Below are 22,667 nucleotides of genomic sequence, written 5' to 3' on the forward strand. Positions count from 1 at the left end.
TTTAGTCCCCTCTCCTCAACAAAAAGATTAGTTGCAAAAAAAAAAATAAAAAGATTAGTTGCAAGATCTAAAATAAGGTAGCCCCTCCAAACACAGCATACGGCTCATTAAATTCTACCTCAATGTACCCAGCAGGGAAATTGGGTTTCTGCCAGCTGACCCACCCTTGCCCACCTCCATCTCTCTGTGATTTTGGCACCAGGACCTGACTGCATGGAGAGATGTTCTCTGAAATTATGGAACAAATCAGAAGTAAAATGTCCATCATCCTTGCACAGGGGTCACGCTAATCTTCTCTGTATCATTCCAATTTTATTTACAGGGGAACAGTGGGGAAACAGATGCAGAGAATAGACATATGGACATGAGGAGAGGGGAGGAGAGGATGAGATATATGGAAAGAGAAACATGGAAACTTCCATTACCATATGTAAAATAGATAGCCAGTGGGAATTTGCTGTGTGGCTCAGGAAACTCAAACAGGGGCTCTGTACCAACCTAGAGGGGTGGGGTGGGGAGGGAGACGGGAGGGAGGTTCAAAAGGGAGCGGGTATATGTATACCTATGGCTGATTCATGTTGAGGTTTGATAGAAAACAACACAATTCTGTAAAGCAATTATCTTTCAACAAAAATAAATTAATTTTTTTAAAAAGTCAATCATCCAAGTACAACTTGAACGAACCCATCCAAATTTGGGGTAGCCCGACACAACTACATCTTTTCTTTGCACTGTAATAAGAGTTACCAGACAGAACCACTCAGAGAGGCTTGACATCCCTTTCCCGGAGACAGCTGAGAAAGGGAGGGGGTGGGGGGTGGGGGCGGGGGGACATCTCTGCCAAGGCTAGGGGTTTGACCGAGGTGATTACACAGATCCCTTCCCGGCTCTTGCAGTGTAAGCACCTGACTCTGACTTCTTGGGAAGAGCAGAGTGACTTCAGGCTTGAGAGAGATGACCAATCCTCGAGGCACAGGCAGAAAAAGCCCCAGTGAGACAGGAAGCCTGCTGGTTTCTGATGCATAAACTAGACAGTAGAGGCAGCACTTGGCTGACGCGGAGCTCTCTCTGCTCCGGCTGGTGTCTGAGAGCAGCGGCCCGGCTCTCACCACACTCCCTTCCTTATCCTCACTGGCTGATGGATCCCAAAGGGCGCCTCTCCTTGAATGTCCTGCTGTTTTTCTCTCTGATTTTTGAGCTGAGCTGCAGAACAGGTAAGTGTTCATCTGTTTGAGGGCCTGGGTCCTAGGATTACCTACCAGGAATCAGCTATAGCCACCTAGACAAAGAGAGAACTCAGCGGCCAGGGGTTGTTATTTGGCTGTGGGTAGGAGGCAGGGGGGTAGGGGGAGGGCTGTGATCTGCTGCCTCTTCCTCAGAGACTGAGTTCCTCCTGCCTCTGTCGAAGAGGAAGGAAGATTTTGAGTTACTGGGCTCCTGGGTCCGAGGCTCAGCCCCGCCAATCCTAGTTTCCAAGGAAACCAGGAGTTCCAGTCCAAGACACCGGTCACATTCTAGACCGGCCTCTCTGGGCGAGAGGCTGCAGTCAAAGTCCTGGCTGAGTGGTTGGTTTTGTGTGAGTATCCTTCTGGCAAAGACCCAGGCTAAGGGAATGAGCTGGAGGGAGGGAGCTCTGGGAGAACATTACTCCTACAACCCTGTCCTGGATGGGGATCTTATCCTTCTGGCAAAGACCCAGGCTAAGGGAATGAGCTGAAGGGAGGGAGCTCTGGGGGAAAATTACTCCTACAACTCTGTCCTGGATGGGATCTTCACACACACAAGCAGACAAACCAAAAACATAGTCCACCTACAAGAAAGGGCTGTAGCGGGAAGACAGGGTCAAAGTGAAAACCCCAGGCAATGGTTGGGAACCGATAGTGGCCAGTGTGGTTGTGCTGCTGGCTACTTTCCTGGAAGTAGCGTTCCAAGGCAGCAAGAGGGGAAGAGGCCAGGATTTTTGGAGCCCAGGGCTGGTTACAGTTAGTGAGAAATGCAAAGCGGGAATGCTCAGAGTCAGGGTAGCTCCAGTGTAGAGCCGAAGTGTTTGGAAACGGACTCTGCTACTATCTGTCTGGTTTGCTGGCATTCTCTGTTTAGTAGTTTTGTGAACTACTCTGTTTAGAGATTTGAGAAAAGGTGTTTGGGAAAGAAAAAGCCAAGCAAGGAGCAAACTTTGGGCTCACTAAGGAGTGGATGAGCATCTCCTTTCTGCTTAAATGCCTTCAGACTTTGTTTAGACTGTGGGAGGCAGCCTAAAGTGGAAGCGGCATTAGGGAAAGAGGGAAAATCCTGAGGCTCTGGATGTTTTGTTCTTGGGGTTTTCAAGACCGCAAATCCATTGTGGACTTCTCCAGGAGAAGCCCAGAGATACGCTGAGGTTATCTGAGGGGCTGCACTTGAAATTGGTCTTGTGACAGATTCCCAGATGAATAGCTCTTCCTTGGCCCTGCATTTCCTCAGAATCAGACAGACTGATGGCTCTTGCTGCCCAGGGTCTCAGAGAGCAGTGATTGAACTCAGAGCTCAGAAAGCCATATGGAACTACTTTAAGCCGTAATAAGGAGATGTCTCAGATGATAAAGAACCTGCCTGCAATGCAGGAGACCCAGCTTTGATCCCTGGGTCAGGAAGATCTCCTGGAGAAGAAAATGGCGACACACTCTAGTATTCTTGCCTGGAGAATTCTATGGACAGTGGAGCCTGGCAAGCTACAGTCCACAGGTTCGCAAAGAGTTAGACATGACTGAGCGACTAACACTTCATTTCAGGAAGAGTCAAACCTTCCTGGGGGCACTCCATTCACAACTCCACCATTTTTGGAATACTTTCTGGTGACTGTCAGGAGTGATGGGTTTGAACAGTGAGCTGAACTTTTCTATCCCTGTGCTGACTGGCTTTCTGGTCAGCCTGGCCCTGGCATCTCAGGTTCTGCTGACAACTGCTGCAGGCAAAGTTTTGGAGGTCACTGGTTAGTAAGAAACAGCCCAGCCCTTTAAAGGCGTGTCTATCCAATCAGCAGTGTTCATCTTTCTTACGACTGTCTTCTCTGAAATATGTACAAAAATTTTACTGTTTTTATTTTTAAACATGCACTGTCTTGTGAAACCCCAATAAAACCCAGACAGAAATGCTTTGCAAATGGGACAGGTCAACCATGACAGATTTACCCAACCAAGAAGCCCAATTCTTGTAAAATTAGTACCCACTCCCCTTCCCATCTCTACTCAGCTCACCTTCCAATTCCCAGTCAAAACTGTAAAAATCAAAAAGTCCATATGTCCCCTCCCCCAATGAACTGAATTCTCCATTTCCCCCAGTGATACATTTTTTAATAGGCTTCACTTTTTCAGAGCAGTTTTGGATTCACAGCAAAATGATTGAAAAGTACAGAAATTTCCCAGGGCCCCCACATACACATAGCCTCTCCCATTATCAATATCTCCCACCAGAGTGGTACATCTGTTACAACTGATGAATCTATCCCAGTAGGATTGTTTATTCCTTCATTCAGGTCCTCCCCACTTCCTTCACACACATAAGGGGAGAAGTGAGGGGCAAGTTGGGGGAGGGGTTCTAGACTTTGCCCAATCTTGTGTATTCACTGTCCCATTCTACCCCAATATTTAGATCTAGACATTTTTATTTCTCAAAAGTTTTAATACTGTGACATAACGCCACTGACTTCCCTATCTCTGGTGTTAGACTGGAAATCAGAACTTCAGGGCTATTTGGTTTTATCCATAGATTGGCTTTGGACAATCCCATTCAGCCACTATCTGTTAAAGACGCATGGTATGACTGGCACTAGGTGACATGTGGGGTAAAATGAACAACCACAGCCTCTGCCCAGAACTTGGCACAGAATCTGGCACATGAGAGCCCTTCTACAAGTGTTTGTTGAATGATTAATAACAGTATGTACAGAATTTTCTTGCTATATATCAAACACTGTTGTAAGTGCTTTATGTGTATTATTCATTTAATTATACCAACTCTATTAGTTGGTATTGCTACATTATGATTTTATAAAAGAAGAAAAAGAGGCATAGAGTAGTTAGTAATTTCTCCTTAATCACACAGCTTGACTCCAGAGGCCTCAAGGAATGAAACTGGATAAGCTTATGTTTTAGGGAGGAGAATCCTAAAATTTGTATCTAGGTCCCATGGTAAAAATTAGATTGTGCTGTCTATAATTGAAGCATATGAGTTGATTTTAATTGAATTGAAATTAAATATAGGAATTCACAAAAGGTGAGAGAAGTTGGATAGATCAGAGAAGGAAGTAGAAGGCATATGGAAGTATTTGATCTAGGATTTGGAAAGCAGATAGAAACATCTTTCATCATGTGGTTCTTTTTATTTAATTTTTTGTTAACTAGTTTGTTCATGGAGGAGTATCCTATGTAGGTCTATAAAATTTCAACAGTATGAAAGGGTATTGAAGAGAGATTTGTTTCCCTGTTACAGTGGTGAACAAAACAGATGCAGACCCTACTCTTAGAAGCTTGTAATTGCATAAGGATAAAAGGCATTGAACGAGAGTTAAAAGTGTGATGGATGATATGAAAGGAGTGACCCAAAGTGCACTGGTAGCACACGGCAGAGAAACCATATCACAGCCAGGGGCCAGATGTAGAGGCCTGGAGGGCGAGAGTTAGCCAGGCAAATATAGGGCAGTGACAGGCTTTCAGGCTGGGGAATGGTAAGTGCAAATATTCTAAGATGGAAAGACCCAGCAGCATCAGAGAATGAGACTAGAAGGACACCTGGTAGGACTTCAATTTAAGAAGGAGACTAAGACACATTATCTTTTCTTCGTGAGCCCAGATTTCCCATAAGAACTATGAGGGCTCTGAATCCTCCCTGAAAGAAATGGTGTAGCAAGATGCCCAGTGTCAGGGCTGCCCCCCCACCCCCGCCAAAAAGGTTATCATTAGGTAGAGTCCCACCTTATGAAAGGGTTGGCTAAATGCTACTAATTTCAGGAAAATATCCATGGGCTCATGTGAATCACTCTACTTTCTAAGTAGAATTGCCCTGGAAGGAAAGTGAGTTGGTGTTAACAGCTGCAAATATTTCCTCCAGACTCTTTTAGTAAACAGGGTCTGACTGAATCACAAACCCACTGGAAAACACTCATCAGGCAGTAGGATGTTTCAGGAGCTGGTACTCTACTTGAAGGGTTTTATGAACCACTTTAAAGTCCCCACTTGTTTTTCCACTCTTGCTCAGGTGTCAGTGAGGTCACACACACCCCCCTACAGACCCAGCCACTCACACACTCAGTTGTTACATCATCATTCTTTATGTGGGTTGTGGCATGTGAGGGTCTGTTCTTAATGAAGTTTTGATTCCACTCCCCATGACCAAGTCCGCTTAAACCACTCATCCTGTCATTCTCATCTGCCCTCTCTTTCTTTCCCTCTTCTTTTCTTTAAAAAGAAATTTTTAAAATTTTTTTCTTTTTTTGGCTACTTTGCCCCATCCTCTGTCTCCTCTTCCCCTGACTCCCTTCCATTTCTAAATTCCAAAAACAACCATGGTGAAAACAGTCTGTTGGATTAGGTGGGTGGAAAGGACACACAGGCCACAAGGGAGGGTGGAGGCTTATGGTCTATAAGTGGGTATCATTTGCATTTTTTTCTTCTCCATATCAAAACTGATCTAAAAAAATCAACAGTGTGATAGTAGTTCTCAACCTTGATTTGAAGCTCAGACTCCTTTGAGAAGTGACATTCATGGCTATGCTCCTAGAAAAAATGTACATATGCTTACCTATATGACTTCTAAATTCAATTTAGGGGGCCTGTATACCATGTGATATTTCTACTTGCATGGATGGTTCTAGTTTTCTGCCATCCCTTTATGGGTAGAAGTTTAGGTTCAGGATTCAAGAGGTACTCTCTTGGGTATTATATGTACCACATTATCTGGACAGCCAGGCATCCATAAGTGCGACTAGAAGGAATTTCAACATGTTCTCTTATATATCTTTGTAAAAATAACAATACCAGCACCAAGAATAGCATTCTTTGTCTAATAAATTAAGCAACTGTTTAATTAGGCACTCTGTTTCAAGAGTTGATTTAATAGCAATATGCAAAAGAACAAATGCTAATTGTCTTTCCACCATTCCTTAATAGTTATGTGCTAGGAATTCCCTAGCAATCCAGCGGTTAAGACTCAGCGTTTTCACTGCTGGGGCTGGGGTTCAATCCCTGGTTGGGGAACTAACATCCCACAAATCACATAGCATAGGAAAAAAACTTACAAGAGCCAACCATTCAAATCCTAATTTTTCTTTTTCCCAACCTTTAAATCTCTAGTCTGATATCAGCAGGGCCCTTTGCAGGATATCAAAGCATTTTGCTATCAAGAACATCTGAATCTGTTTGCCCAAATTTCCAACAACACATCTTAACCACAAGTTAATTGTGCCTTTTCTAGGTGTCTGCATTATTTAAGCAGACAGTTTTATTGTACTCTTTTGACTTTCTTATCAACTAGAACAATCTGTGCTCTCTTTGAGTCATGGGCTCCTTCTTTTATGAACATTAGCTTATGATTAAGTTCAGTTACTAAGTTCAGCCACATATGGGTCAAAGCTAAATAAGAAAGATTTTAGTCAGGTAACATGGCTTTCAGCATTCTTAAGTTGAACAGATATTTATTTTAAATCTATTGTATGCCAACCACTGCTGTAGGTCCTAGGGAAAAAATAATGAACAACATGAACTTCTTCCTCTTGAGAAGCTGGCATTATAGTAGGGGGGGAGGCAAAAATAAAAATGACCAAATATACAGTATAACATCAGACAGTGGTAAGTGCAGCAAGAAAGGAGAAGGTAGGATAGATAGGATCATCAGAGCAGGTTTTTCAGAAAAGATGACTTTTTTGAAATCTTGAATTGAAATTGAAATTGAAATCTTGAATTGAAATCTAAGAGAAAATGAGAGTATGAGCTCTTTAGATACGTAAGAGAAGAGATTTCCAGAAAGAGAGACAACAATAAATGCAAAAGCTATGAGATGAGAATGCTCCGGATGAGTTATGGACCAGCTGGAGCTGGTGTGGCCATAGTGTAGTGAGTGAAGAGTGGACAGGAGATGGAGTCAGAGAGGAACAAGAGACTGGATTATTCAGAATCTTTGAAGCTGTAACAAGGACTACGGGTTTTGTCTCTCTTTGAAGAGAGGCAAAATCTGACATAGTTTTGAAAGATTTCTCTGTCCATTGTAGAGATTTGTTGGAAGACAAAAGAAGAGCCAGGCCTGTGATGATGGTGGTAGAAATGAAGAGGGTTGGAAGTTCTCAGATGCCGGATATATTTTGAAGGCAGAGCCAACAGGATTTGCTGATAGATTGAATATGGAATATGAAAGGAAGAAAGGAGGCAAGGGTGATTCCAGTGTTTTGGCCTGGGAATTGTAATGTTGTTTGCAGAAGAGGCTATAGAATCAAGAGTTCATTTGCTAAGTCTAAGATGCCCTTTAGACCTCCAAACACACACTAATAGTAATTGGTGTAGGCAGTTTGGAGTACAGTGAAGGATTTGGATGGGCGATACCTCTCTGGAGGCATTCCAGAAACCTGTCAAACTATGCAACTATTAATAGATAAGTATGGCTGGGAAAGAAAAGAAGTCTGAGTACTGATCCCTGGAATGCTCCAATTTTAGAGGTCTTTAAGAGCAGAAGGTTTCAGTCAAGGAGACTGAGAAAGGGCAGCCAATGAAATAGGAAGAAAACCAAGAGAGTGTATTGTTCTCTGGGCCAAATGAAGACAGTGTTTCAACGGGGGGATGTGAACTTTCTCAGCACTCTTGAGAAAACAAGATGAAGATGGAGAATTGACTTAGTATCATTGGATATACAGTGACCTTGACAAGAGTGGTTCCAGTGAGGGGTAAAGGAGAAAGCCTCTCTGAAGTGAGTACAAGGAAAAATAAGACAGGAGATGAGAACAGAAGGGATAAATACACATTAAAGAACTTTAGGACAAAGGAAAACAGAGAAATGGGGAATTGGCTGGGGATGGACCTGGGATCAGGGTTTTTAAGATAAGGGAAATTACATCTTGGTATGTTGGGTATTAATAGAAATAACCCACAGTGTACCATAACAATAACAAAATTGAAGATGCAAGGGGTGGCAGAAGTTGCGGGAGCAAAGCCTTAAAGTGAGTGAGTGCTCCACGAAGAGGCTAGCCTTACCCAAGAGCATAGACCATCCATCCAAGTATGTAGGTTGACTTGGTAGTGGGAACAAATGGAAGTTCTCTTTTGTTTCTTTTCCTTTTTCAGTGAAATGAGAGGCAGGTTCATCAACTGAGGTTGTGGGTTTGAGGAGAGAGGAGGTGTTAAAAAGTGAGCAGTAGGATCCCTTACAGTGGTTTGAAAGGTTTGGGTTTTTTTTTTTTTTTTTTTTTGGTTCGGCATTTTTGAAAAAGAGAAATAAAATAATTTCTCTCCCTCAACATTATTAAATATCTCAATGGCTTTTTGGAGAGATAAGATTCCGCAGGCTCACCTTCCCCTTGACTCCACATCCCTTAGACTTTTCTCTTTCCTTCTCACTTGAAATGATGCTTCTGTAACCTTGGTCTCTTGGGCTCACAAGCTCAGAATTAGTTTCAGTTACCCTCCTTCCTTCATACTATTTATGAGTAAGTCCCCTATGTATGAACGAGTTAAGTCCCCTATGTGTGATTGAGTTACATTCTGAGAGGGAGCTTGTAAGTCCAATTTGCTCATAAATCCTATTTCTTTGTAGGTCCAACAAAGTTAGCCTAGGTACTCAACTAACACGATCGGCTATATAGTACTGGACTGTACTAGGTTGATGATATTTTTCACACAAATAATGCTTTAAAAACAAACACATAAAAAGCATTTTGAGAAGGTCATGTACACACTGCTATATTTAAAATGGATAACCAACAAAGTACCTATTGTATAGCACATGGAACTCTGCTCAGTGTTATGTGCCAGCCTGGATGGGAGGGGTTTTGAGGGAGAATGGATACATGTATACGTAAGGCTGAGTCCCTTAACTGTTCATCTGAAACTATCACAACATTGTTAACTGGCTACACCCCAATATGAAAGTTTTTGGTGTTAAAAATAAAAAGAAAATTAAAAGAAAACATTTTTAATCTTACAGTATAGTACCTTGGAAAGTACAATAGCACAATACAGTAAACAGTTGGCATATAAGGGCACATTCACATCTTTGAAAGTTTGCAACTTGAATGCTCATATGTAGGGGACTTACGGTATCCAGTGGTGGTGAGAAGTCTGGCTGAGGAATTAATCTAGTTACTAGTTATATGACTTTAGGCATGTCATTTAACTTCTCTATGCCTTAGATGCCTTAACTGTAAATCTGAGTTGATAGAATTCCCTCCTAGATCATAGAGACCAAGTATTCTAGTTAACCTATACAGTTCTATTACAAGACTTCCATTGGGATTTTTTTAATATTGAGAATGTAGTGAGATCCTCATGACAGTCCTTATAAACAACTAAGGATCTGGCAACCCCAGGGATTGGCCAAGAGGAAGAGAGAGATCCTTCAGTCTGTTTTTCCTGATGCATGGACATAAGTCTCAAAGGCTTCTATGATAAGATACTTTCCTCTCCTTCTTTCCACAGGTGAGGGCTTGACCAGTTCCACAAAGACAATTCTCGGGCAGCTGGGAAGCAGCGTGCTGTTGCCCCTGGCATCTAAGGAGATAAGCAGGAGCATGAATAAGAGCATCCACATCCTTGTCACAATGGCAGAATCACCCAAAGACACAGTCAAGAAGAAAATAGTGTCCCTAGATCTGCGGAAAGGTGACTCTCCACGTCCTCTGGAGGATGGCTATGAGTTTCATCTGGAAAACCTGAGCCTGAGGATCCTGAAGAGCAAAAAGGAGGATGAAGGCTGGTACTTTATGAGCCTGGAGGAAAATGTTTCAGTCCAGCAGTTTAGCCTTCAGCTGAAGCTCTATGGTAATGACGGTGGCTTCCGTGGCCCACAAGGAACGACATAGTGCCTTGCCTAAGAATTCAAGCTTCTCTCAGAAGCAAAGGGTATTCAGAACTGGAAGCAACTTGAAAGACATCTCAGTCTAGGGTTAACCAGTGTTTCAGGGAAAAGTTTTAGAGGTTCACAAATCTTTTGGAGGGGGTCCAAATTGCACCTTAGTAATAGCTGATTAGCACTAGCTACCTTTACCCCCATTTTCTAAAGGAAGGAGCCCAGCTGCCTGTATGCTAGAGGGCCTGGAGCCCCAAGAGTCTCAGTCTTACAAATAAGATTTTGTTTGAAAAAAGTGGGTTTTTCTTCTGATTTTTAAAAGTTTGAATACCACTGATCAAGCAAAACCTCTCTTTCATAGGCAAGGACACTGAAATCAAGAGATAAGTGGTTTGCATGTGCCTACTCACATCTGCGTAGGTGGTTCACTACACTAGGGGTCCTGGGAGAAGGAGAGCTGAAACTCAGCCCACACACCACTTACCAAGCCCTGCACCCTGGCAGAGGATTGCATCTACCCGGTGGAAGAAGCATAGTTTTCTCACTTAAACAAAGGCCCTGGTTACAAAAAAATCGCCTAGTTGCAGAACTTAAACTAAAACCTAGGTCCGTCTGAATCCAAGGCCAGTGTTTTTTGTTTGTTTTGTTTTTGTTTTTGAGCCTCTTTAACTGCCAGCCCCTCTTGAATGCATCCAGGGTTTATCTCTTCAGTCCCAAAGCTCCTTTGAATTCCCAGGGATCCTGGCAGCCATGTGTGGTGTCCTGCTTCTTCACAGTGATTTTCTTATCTCTGAAGATGGGTCAGGAAGCCCCATACACACATTTCTTTAAAATCCTCAGGTACCACAAGACAGCAGTTCCCTCCCCGGCCTTCCCTTGGTATCTTTCCTTCCAATGTCTGCAGAATTCCCACAGCCCTTCACCAACTAACAGGGCTCTCTGATCATTCCAGTAGTGTCCCCAGGGCAAGGCTGCCGTAAGCACAAAGGTTACACATAGGTTTTCTAGAACAGTTCACTGTCTTTGTCACATCTTATCATATTTTATGATCAAATTCTCACCTTAGAAAATATGTTCTCTGCAACCATGGTTTTGTCTCAAGTCAAAGAAAGAGGCTGGATTTTGGAATCAGACAGACATACTTTCAGATCTCAGCTTGGCTGTTAAAAGTTGAGTGGCATTATGTAAGACACGTTACCTCTCTGGGACTCAGCTTCCTCATCTATAAAATGAGAATAATTAGAACTAGGATAATAATTGTTGAGAAAGTTGTTGAAAAGATTAAAGAACATGATGAGTATGAAATTCTAGTATTCTGCCTGTCCTATAGTAGTTACTAAATAAATAGGACTTTCCCTTTTACCTTGCCAATTTTACATCATTAGAGTGAAAAAGTTTGGTGAGGCCTGTGGCTATCCCAAGTTCAGGCATCCTAAAGCACTTGCCTTACACACACACTCACACACACAGAGTACAGATGAAATCCCACCACTGAAAAGTCATTCTTTTAGATATAGAAGGTAATACTTTAACCAAGGACATTAAAACCCATGGGGAAATTAACTGAGCGCAAACTCCCCAGATGGAATACAGGAGAGCAACCTAAATTAGAAACAAGAGGAATGCAAGGGGAGCCCTAACAGTCTTGGTGGGAGGGAACTAAAAGACAATATTTCTTTTCTCTGTTTTATCCCTGGTCCTGGAAAGGAGTATAGAGGGGTAAAAGGGGGAGGGAAGGTGTGAAGTAGTAGGTTCCTACTAGAAATATATTACACCGCAGATCCATAGGGAGGGAACGATGCTGTTAGTTTGCATTATTTCTAACAAAAAGGTTAAATCACCATTCCAGAGGATTCATTTCAGTGATGGCTCCCTTCCTCCCCCTCTTGACAGAGCAGGTCTCCATTCCTCAAATTAAGGTGTTGAACTCCACCCAGGAAGATGGGAACTGCAGTCTCAAGCTGGCCTGCATGGTGGAAAAAGGGGACCATGTGACTTACAACTGGAGTGAGGAAGCAGGCACCCCCCTGCTGAGTCCCACCAACAGCTCCCACCTCCTGTATCTCACTCTTGGCCCTCAGCATGCCAACAACGTCTACATTTGCACTGTGAGCAACCCCATCAGCAACAGCTCTCAGACCTTCATCCCTTGGTCCAGTTGCAGCTCCAGTCCCCCAGGTAAGTGTCTGAGAGGCAGCTTTTATGCCACATTAATGATATGGACGCAGTCCCCACCTGGACCAATGCTCTGCTTCCATAGCCATGGCCTTCACCTTGGGAACAACACTTTGTATTTTCTCTATGGTTTGTAAAAAGCCACCCATGTGCATTCAGTGAGTGGCTACTCTTCATAATGAGCAAGATGTTGTTATGCTCCATTCATAGTTGAGAAAACTGGTGAGAAATGATGGAACTAGACCTAGAGTGCTGGGTGAACCCTCCCCTCCCCTCCTGCCTTGGCGCCAACCTACAAGGCTGGCGGGGTAAGGGAGTTAGGCGGCAGGTCCTGACTTCCAAGTTCATGTTCCACTAACAGTGGGACAGTTCTACACCATCAATAAGTATTTATCAGTCACGTGTGCTGTAGGAAATTGGGAACAGATATGACATACATCCTCTGCTGTCCAGATAATACATGAAACATGTGCTCAGTAATGAGAAGCAAGATGTAACAAAGGGAAATATTTTATGAAATGGACTGTGACTCCCACAGCAGGTCAGAGGGCCAGGGGAGTCAGGTCTCTGACTAAGACCTAGACTGTGAAGCTTGGGAAGGTGGTAAGTCATATAGCATTTATTGTTGACAAAGCATTTCAACTGTATGATCTCTTTTGTTCCTCACAATGGCCTTATCAGATAAGTGTTGTCATCATCCTCATTTTATTACAAATTAGGAACTTGAAGCTCACAGCCTGTAAGAACCCTTCTCAAGTTTTTTCAGGTTACAAATGGTTCAGTTCAGTTCAGTCGCTCAGTCGTGTCTGACTCTTTGCGACCCCATGAATCGCAGCACACCAGGCCTCCCTGTCCATCACAAACCCCCGGAGTCTACTCAAACTCATGCCCATCGAGTCGGTGATGCCATCCAGCCATCTCATCCTCTGTCGTCTCCTTCTCCTCATGACCCCAATCCCTCCCAGTATCAGGGTCTTTTCCAATGAGTCAACTCTTCACATGAGGTGGCCAAAGTATTGGAGTTTCAGCTTCAGCATCAGTCCTTCTAATGAACACCCAGGACTTATCTCCTTCAGGGTGGACTGGTTGGATCTCCTTGCAGTCCAAGGGACTCTCAAGAGTCTTCTCCAACACCACAGTTCAAAAGCATCAATTTTTCAGTGCTCAGCTTTCTTCACAGTCTAACTCTCACATCCATACATGACCACTGGAAAAACCATAGTCTTGACCAGACAGACCTTTGTTGGCAAAGTAATGTCTCTGCTTTTTAATATGCTATCTAGGTTGGTCATAACTTTCCTTCCAAGGAGTAGGCGTCTTTTAATTTCACGGCTGTAGTCACCATCTGCAGTGATTTTGGAACCCCAAAAAATAAAGTCTGACACTGTTTCCACTGTCTCCCCATCTATTTCCCATGAGGTGATGGGACCAGATGCCATGATCTTAGTTTTCTGAATGTCAAGCTTTAAGCCAACTTTTTCACTCTCCTCTTTCACTTTCATCAAGAGGCTTTTTAGTTTCAGAACCTAAACCTAGATCTTCTGACTAATCTTTCCCTGGAAAGATAAAGTGTCATTATTCTGTTATCAAAAGGAGGGAAGGGCTGATTAAGTAAGCCCATCTCTCCACTTGAGACTGGAAACAGCCTGGAATCAGACCACTGAGGCTTTTCACTAAGATCTTGTGTCCATGCCACAGGTAGGTTCAGGGACAGAAGAACCAGTGTGTTGGACCTGCCAGTCATTACCTGTGCCCTGACATTCTTCCTTCTGCACCCACTGAGGGTAAACAGGAATCATTCTAAGGAGACTCTTGCCCACAGTAGACTTGATGTATATTTGGAAGGCTTTTCTAGATAACCAAGGATCTAGGGACAGGGGAATCCAGCCAGGTCATGCCCTTCAGCATAGCATGTCCAGTCAGCAACTTCCCTGAGGTATTCTAGATGGACTGCTGGGGAAATCCACCTGTCTTCTGCATCTAAGAGCTCCTTGGTGAGAGTCACCCACTGAAAGTTGCCTCCCCCAGCCACTCATGGCAGAGTTGGCCACCTGTCCACTCACATGAGGTGTCTGGCTGCTTGCCTACCTTGCACATGAACCACATTCAGAGTTTCTCCCCCAGCTATTCAGAACATGCTGGTGGGATCAAGAAAGCAGTCTTGAGTTTAGAGTCATGAGTGTAGAGTTTACAGAATGTAAATTCTAGAGGATCACAGATCCTTCATCCCTGCCTGACCCTGATCTCGGGTACCTGCACCCTGCAACTCCACTCAGAGTCCCCACAGACATTGTGCCCATGCTGAGGGGGTTACCAAAGTGCACCATCACAGAGCTACCACCCTGATTCCAACTACTGTCCTCTTTTGCCTGGTTTTCTACAATAGCCTTCTTCCTTGTCTCCCCACTGCCGCCCTTGGCCCCCTGCAGTCGATTCTCTACAAGCAGTCAGAACTAACCTTTGAAAACAATACCATGGGGAACATCGTTTTCTGTTTGGATTACTATTGGATCTCAAGTGTCACAGACCAAGCCTGATATATAGCAGAGATCAAACCCTGAGCCGTTGGAGTGGGAGCACTGTCTCCAAGACCCTAGACCAGAGAGTTAACCCTAGGGAATATCAAATAGTGAGAACTCACAAAAGGAAACCACTTGAATACAAGATCCGGCATCACCCAACCACCAGTAGCACCCTGTGCAGGTGCTACTAACAACATCTAAACAACAAACAAAACAAAAATACAAACCCAGTCATCAGCAAACAAGATTACTGCCTCACTCAGCCTTGCCCATCAGAGGAAAAACAAACAAACAAACAAAAACTCAGCACAAATCTCACCCTATATGAAGCTTACACAAACCACTGGACCAAGCTTAGGGAAAGGGAAGTCACTCAGTCGTGTCCGACTCTTTGCGAACCCATGGACTGTAGCCTACCAAGCTCCTCCATCCATGGGGTTTTCCAGGCAAGAGTACTGGAGTGGGTTGCCGTTTCCTTCTCCAGAGGATCTTCCCAACCCAGGGATCGAACCCAGGTCTCCCCCATTGTAGGCAGACGCTTTTACCATCTGAACCACCAGGGGAGACCAAACTCAGGAGGGCAAAAATCAAAAGGAAGAAAGAATTCAACCTTCTTCAAGGAAAGAATTCAACTGTCCTTGAAACCTAGGAAAAGGAAACCTCAAACACAGTAAGTTAAAAGAAAATAATGAAAAGGCAGAGAAATACTACACAAATGAAGGGACACACTAGAAACACACAAGTCCAAATAAATGAAGAGGAAACAGGCAACTCCCTGAAAAAGAATTCAGAATAATGATAGTAAAGATGATCAAAAACCTTGAAAACAAAATGGATAAAATGCAAGAATCAATTAACAAAAACCTAGAAGAATTAAAGAATAAACCTACAGAGACAAACAACACAATTACTGAAATTAAAAATACTCTAGAAGGAATCAATAGCAGAATATCTGAAGCAGAAGAACGAATCAGTGAGCTGGAAGATAAAATGGTAGAAATAACTTCTGAAGAGCAGAATAAAGTAAAAAGAATGAAAAGAACTGAGGACAATCTCAGAGACCTCTGGGACGATATCAAATGCACCAACATTCTAATTATAGGGGTCCCAGAAGAAGAAGAGAAAAAGAAAGGGATGAGAAAATTTTTGAAGAGATTAGAATTGAAAATTTCCCCAACATGGAAAAGGAAATAGTCAATCAAGTCTAAGAGTCACAAAGAGTCCCATACAGGATAAACCCAAGGAGAAACAATGCCAAGACACATACTAATCAAACTAACAAAGACTAAACACAAAGAAAGAATATTAAAAGCAGCGAGGGAGAAGCAACAGGTATCATTACAAGGGAAACCCCATGCACTTAACAGCTGATCTTTCTGCAGAAACTCTGCAGGCCAGAAGGAAATGGCAGGATATATTTAAAGTGCTGAAAGGGAAAAATTTACAACCAAGATTACTGTACCTGACAAGGATCTTATTCAAAATTGACAGAGAAATAAAAAGCTTTTCAGACAAGCAAAAGTTAAGAGAATTCAGTACCACCAAACCAGCTGTACAACAAATGTTAAAGGGACTTATATAGTCAAGAAATACAAGGGAAGAAAAAAGATCTACAAAGTCAACCCCAAACAATTAAGAAAACAGCAATAGGAACATAAATGTCAATAATTACTTTAAATGTAAATGGATTAAATGCTCCAACAAAAACACACAGAAAGTAACCTCTAGATCCAGTGTTACCCTTCTTACTCACAGAGGTAAGCCACTTAACCTAAGATTCAGATTCTTTATCTAAAATAATACCTGAAAGTTTTTCTTGACTATGTGTCAATTATGTGGACTCTCATTTAATCCTCACAGCAACCAAATAGTATTAATATCCCCACCTTACAGATGAGGAAACAAAGATATGCAAAAGTCACACACCGAGCAAGTGGCAGAGTTGAGTTGTCTGATCCTGAAATCCTCATGGGTACTATCGGAATAGATAATACACTTTTAAAATGCCTTATAAATCATAATAAATATGGGTGTTTTTCCTTTGTGGCTGAGAAAGTGGTAGCCCTCACCTCAGCACAACCTTCTCTGGTCATAGCAACCCCCTTAGAGCACCAAATATTTTACCCTGACCCATCTCAGAAAAGAAGAATAATTCTCTTCAAGTTCCTCAGTATGGTTTAACAAGAATTTAATTAACGCATCTCAAAGTCTTGGCCATAAAGCTTCTGCTAGAGGCACTTAGCTCAGGACATTCTTAAAAAAACATATAAAGGGACTTCCCTGGTGGTGCAGTGGTTAAGACTGCACTTCCACTGAAGGGGGCATGTAGCTCAGAGGATAAAGCATCTGCCTACAGTGCAGGAGACCCAGGTTGGATCCCCTGGAGAAGGAGATGGCAACCCACTCCAGTACCCTTGCCCGGAAAATCCCATGGACAGAGGAGCCTGGTAGGGGGCTTCTCCATGGGGTAGTCCACAGGGTCACAAAGAGATGAACACGACCGACCGACTTCACTTTCTTTCTTTCTAGGGAACTAAGATCACACATGCCACATGACATGGCCAAAAAATAAAATAAAAATTGAATATAAAATTTTAAAAAAGGAAGAAAAAAGAAACATGTAAAGATGTTTGAGTGGTCCATCTAAACCACTTTGAGGACTGAGTATGCACTAGTGTGACCAGATTTACTGGATGTGGAGCAGGCTTTCATGAGATGGGAGGGACAAGAAGTGGCAGAAACATGGAACCACGGGAAAACCCTGTCAGGACCTCAACTCAGGTGATAAGGCAGCTACTCAGCAGCTATTGCACTTTCTTGGACCTCTGTTTCATTACATGTAAACTGAAAAGGGCGAACTCCTGAAGTTCTTTCCAGAGTAAGTAGTCTATAAGTCCATTTATATGTACATTAATAAGAAATGCTAATGAAGGATTACCAAGGTATATTCATTTGCTAGGGGTGTTGTAAAAAGGTGCTGTAAACTGAGTGACTTACATGACCAAAATTTATTGTCTCACAGTTCTGGAGGCTAGAAGTTCAAAATCAAAGTGTCAGTAGTGTTAAGTTTCTTCTGAGGGCCATGAGGGAAGGATCTGTTCTAGGCTTCTCTCCCTGGCTTGGAAATAGCTGTCTTCTCCTTTTGTCTCTTCACATTGTCTTCCCTCTCTGCGTATATCTGTCCAAACTTCCCCTTATTAAAATGACATCAGTCATGTTGGATTAGGACCCACCTGTAATTACTTTGCTAGGGTTGCCATAACAAAAACACCACAGATGAGGTGGCTTAAATAACAGAAATTTACATTCTCACAGGAGAAAGGAGGCTAGAAGTCCAAGATCAAAGGTTGGAAGGGTTGATTTTTCCCTGAGGCCTCTCTCCTTGGCTTGTAGATGACTGTCTTCTTGCTGTGTCTTCATGTGGTCTGTGTTCACAGTTCATCCCTAGCGACTCTTTGTATGCCCAGATTTCCTCTTACAAGGACACTAGTAAGATTAGATTTGGATCCACCCTAATGACCTCATGTTAACTTGATTACCTCTGTAAAGACCCAGTCTCCAAATAAGGTCACATTCTAAGGACTTAACATGTGAATTTTTGGGGAAACACAGTCAACCCATAACACAAACAGAGATCCCCTCCCCTGCCTCCAGGGATGGGGAACCACAGCAGTCGAGAACCAAATCATGCAGCTACTCTGTGGCATGCCATTTCCAGTACACCAGATTGCCTAAATATGGAAAACAGAATTTTATTATTTCATTGACTTGGGTTTGCAAAGGAATATCACTAATTTTTAAAACACCATGCTTAGTTCAACAAACAAAACATTACTGAGATTCTACTATGTTCCAACGTTGAGTTAGGTGTTGAGAGCACAAAGACAAAAAAAAAAAAAAAAAGACACAGTTTTTGCTCTTAAGAAAGGGAATAGTTCTATAAGTAACTATTATTCCAGGTTAAGTAGTACTATAGGGGATGTGCAAGTTAACCCAGAGGAGGGAATGCTTGACACTGTTTAAGGGAATCAGAAAGAGCATCACAGAGAATGTGACACAAACTAGGTTTTAAAGAATAAATAGAAATTATCCAAGCAGATAAGAGAAAGACACTCCAGGCAGAGAGAAAAGCAGATATAACTGGGCCTTGTTCTGTATTGTCCTATGGTATTCTGAAGGGAAATAATAGATAGTTTTAGATAGAAGAGTAATGTGATCAGCTTTGCATTTCAGAGAGAATTTTCAGTGGTGTGGACAGTAGACTGTGGTGGGGAAGAAGCAGAAGAAAAAGAAACTAGTTGTGGGGAGGGCCCATTATTGCAGTCACCCGTCAAAAGATGATGAGTCCTGAGCCAGAGCACTGGCTGTTCCTGTAACAAAGATCCCATTCAAGGGAGGGAAATCCCAGCCTTGGGATGATGTGGTGGGGTATGAGGATTTATTAGAAGTCTCTTTGCCATCTATAATAAGAACAGTGATTTTAAGACATTTTTCACTTTCGTTTATGAAAAATTCAAACGGTAAAGATGTGATGAAAGCAAATGTGACATGATGTCAGCACAGGTTCTCATCAGGACTCAGGCTAAACCATACAAGAACATATTTGTTTCTCAAGATCTTTTTTTCTTAACAATTTTCCAGGCTCTCCATCATATATTCATCTTTATTCCAATTGTTATCTGAGTGTTTTACAGCAAGAAATACCTTCATATCTATTGTTATGAAGCCTTTTTACTATAAAGTACTTTCTTAGTGGCTCAGTGGCGGGAAAAAAAAAAAAATCCACCTGCCAATACAGGAGACGTGGGTTCAATCTCTGGGTCAAGAAGATTCCCTGGAGAAGAAAATGACAACCCACTCCAGTATTCTCCTGGGATCCATGGAAAAATCTGGGAAATTCATGGACAGAAGAGCCTGGCAGGCTACAGTAGACAGGGTCCCAAAGAGCTGGACATGATTTAGTGACTAAACAACAACAAAAAACCAAATCCAGGGATGCTGCCAAGCCTTCTCTGAGGTCATGTCAATGTGGGTCAGCACTGGACAGTGAGTGACTTGCTGCCATCCTTCATGACTGTGTTCTGAAATAGTTCTGTCTGTGCAGTAATGAGTAATACTAAACCTTAAACAGTTGAACTCAGAGGGAATGCCCCTGGGAGCTCATTTTGAAAAGAGGACCCCTTTCAGTAGATTAGCAAAAAGGTTGGCTCAGCAAGTCTAGGTTAGCTCAGTGGAAGGAAAATCTGACTCCTGCCAGTGAGCTCCGGGGGCTCCCCCTTTCTAACAAGGCCATTTCATCAAAAGGGAGCTCCCATTGTTACTGAGTCATCTAGCTGTCTGTGTACAGGCAAGTCCCTCTCCCCGGTACTCCCAACCCAGGAAGCATGGCAACAATCTTGGAAGGATGAAACCTGTCCCCTCTCGCGGACCAGAGCCCTGTCACATGGCCACACCTGCTGCACAGGAAGCTGAGAAATGTAGTCCTTAGCTGGGCAGTCATGTGACTGGACAAGACTTGCTTTGTCGGGGAAGAATGAAAATGGCCCCAGGGGTTACACCCAGCAGTCCCTACAACACAATGCTGGGTGGGATAGGCAAGTGTAAGGGATTTTTCTGGAAGCTGAGAACTCTGTAATAATTTTTACTTGGGTGGTCCCAGGTCTTAAATTAGTGTATGGTTTGGGACCACCCTTCCCCCACTCCCAATTCTGAGAGGAAACTGCCACCAACAAAAATGTGTCTCTTGAAGATGATTGACTTCTTCAAGTTGATGTGCTCCAGGCAGACGGCCTTACTGACAGAACCACATGAAAGGCAGGAAAGAGATATGGTACTCTCAGACCGTTACATTAGCATCTCAGTGTCTCCTGGGGTGAGCTACATTTGTTTCTCAGATTCTTTTTATTTTCTTCTTTATCTCCCTTAAACAATTAGAGTTTGGGGACTTGAAAGAGACTTTTGTGTTTCTGTGGCAGTAGACTTTCAGAGATAAATAAAAAAGGCCCTTCAGCCTTTTCCTTAGAGGCGTGGCTACCTGCCAAGTTGTCAGGTTTAAACCATAGCCAATCAAAAAGAAGACTAAAGGTTGGAAACTCACGCAAAGAACTCTTCATAAATGGCTCTGGAGTTCTCAACCAGCCTGCTCAGCTATCTCTAAGAGGTTCCACGGAGGGGGAAAGTCCTAACTCTCCTCTTTAAGAATGTTCAGGGACTTCTGGCAGTGGTTGAGACTGTGCCTTCCAACACAGGGGCTGTAGGTTTGATCCCTGGCTGGGGAGCTAAGATCCCATGTGCCTTCGGCCAAAAAACCAAAACATAAAGCAGAAACAATGTTGTAACAAATTCAATAGAGATTTTTGTAATGAATTTTTTTTTTAAAAGAAGACTGTTCAGATAAGGATTCTTTTTAGATGAAGAATGGGACCTGAGGACCCCAGAACAACACTGGTCTGATTTCTGAGCATTGTCATCCCAAGGGGCCTCACTATATGACTGAGCAAAAAAGAGGGAGAGCAAAAAGAGCCACAGTCTCTGCCGCAGGAAGTGGTGGTTTGAAAATGGGAACACAGATGGTGCTGAGAGCACAGATGCACACCTTCTTTCTGGTTCCATTTGGCTATAAAAAAGCACTGCCAAGTAGGTCATTGATTGTTCCCTTCTACTCCTGCCTTGGGCCATTCAGAAGGTGACCCTGAGTTCCTTCTGAGACCTTCTTATACTTTTGTGTATGTGCATGCATGCTCAGTCATGTCTGACTCTTTGCCACCCCACAGACTGTGGCCCTCCAGGCTCCTCTGTCCATGGAATTTCCCAGCAAGAATACTAGAGTGGGTTGTCATTTCCTCCCTCAGGGGATCTTCCCAACCCAGGGATCAAACCTGCATCTCCTGTGTCTCCTGCACTGGAAGGTGGATTCTTTACCACTGAATTATCAGAACCTAGAGTTCTGATAATTCTTAGCCAAAGGTATATGACAGTCTTCTCCCAACTTCATGCTATGGCTCCTAATTTAATTTAACTTAAATCACTTGCCCATCATGTGTATATTGAGTGCCCCCTGCCCTCTACTGTGTCATGTGGAAAGGGGAATGCATGTGAAGCATAAGGTACAGGATCTACCTTCAAGGAGTTTACCATCTAGATAGGATTCCTACACCTGACTGGGTTAGAAAAACATGATCATATTAAAGAAACCACTACTAGAATTCCTTTTCGGGAGGGAACAGAGTTTCTTTAGGATAAAGAGCTTCATAAATGCTTTATGAAGAGTGTAAGGTGCTCTTTATGGAAAGCAGAAGATAAGACCTCCCTCCTGCAAAGAATCCAGCTGTAGGTTAAATACTTCTGTGTTATAACGGGGGAAGGTGTTGCTTGTGCAGATATAGGAAGAGAAAGATAGGGTCTGAACCTCTCATGTGTTAGAAAGCTTCCCTTTTCACGATGGAATCTGCTCCTTGTGAACTTTCAAGTCTACATACAGTAGAGGATTTGAACCCACAACATTCTTTTTGTTTGTTTGTTTTTGCTACACCACACAGCATACAGGATCTTAATTCCCAGACCAGCTACTGAGCTCATGCCCCTTGCAGTGGAAGCATAGAGTCTTAACCACTGAATCACCAGGGAAGTCCCCCAACAGAATTCTTAGTATAGGTTTTTTGGTTTTGTTTTATTTTTTGTGTGTGTGGAAACTGGTGACGGCACTGAAGCTTGCCCTCAGGACAGCTCAGACTAAAGGGCTGCAGGAGAGAAAACTCACGGGATTATAGGAAGTTATTGATGGAAGTTAAAGAGATCATGGTCAGCCTGACCCCCACAAGCTGTAAAAGTAGTTTTTTGTCCATATTTATTTAAATTCCCAAAGGCATAGCGTCCATGACATTTAGTTTCCATATGCATATGATAATTGAAAAAGAGCACCAAAAAGATGAGCACCAAGTGTAG

The 22,667-nt window shown here is 42.9% G+C and overlaps 1 protein-coding gene and 1 non-coding gene across 2 annotated transcripts in view; one reads left to right on the forward strand and one right to left on the reverse strand.

The window, feature by feature from the left end:
- Nucleotides 1-230: 230 nt before the first annotated feature.
- On the reverse strand, nucleotides 231-332 carry LOC122437478. Its single transcript, XR_006268301.1, has one exon. It is a non-coding gene; the product is annotated as a U6 spliceosomal RNA (small nuclear RNA).
- A 652-nt stretch (nucleotides 333-984) lies between these two features.
- Nucleotides 985-22,667, forward strand: part of SLAMF1 (signaling lymphocytic activation molecule family member 1) — a 41,036-nt gene continuing 19,353 nt past the window's right edge. Inside the window, exons 1-3 of the mRNA XM_043451661.1 lie at nucleotides 985-1,214; nucleotides 9,657-9,998; nucleotides 11,920-12,204. Of these exons, the coding sequence (XP_043307596.1) occupies nucleotides 1,019-1,214; nucleotides 9,657-9,998; nucleotides 11,920-12,204 (823 nt within the window). The 5' untranslated portion in view covers nucleotides 985-1,018. The remainder of the gene's footprint in view (nucleotides 1,215-9,656; nucleotides 9,999-11,919; nucleotides 12,205-22,667) is intronic.

The sequence above is a fragment of the Cervus canadensis genome, chromosome 2, assembly GCF_019320065.1.
Source record: "Cervus canadensis isolate Bull #8, Minnesota chromosome 2, ASM1932006v1, whole genome shotgun sequence".
In the NCBI taxonomy this organism is placed as follows: domain Eukaryota; kingdom Metazoa; phylum Chordata; class Mammalia; order Artiodactyla; family Cervidae; genus Cervus; species Cervus canadensis.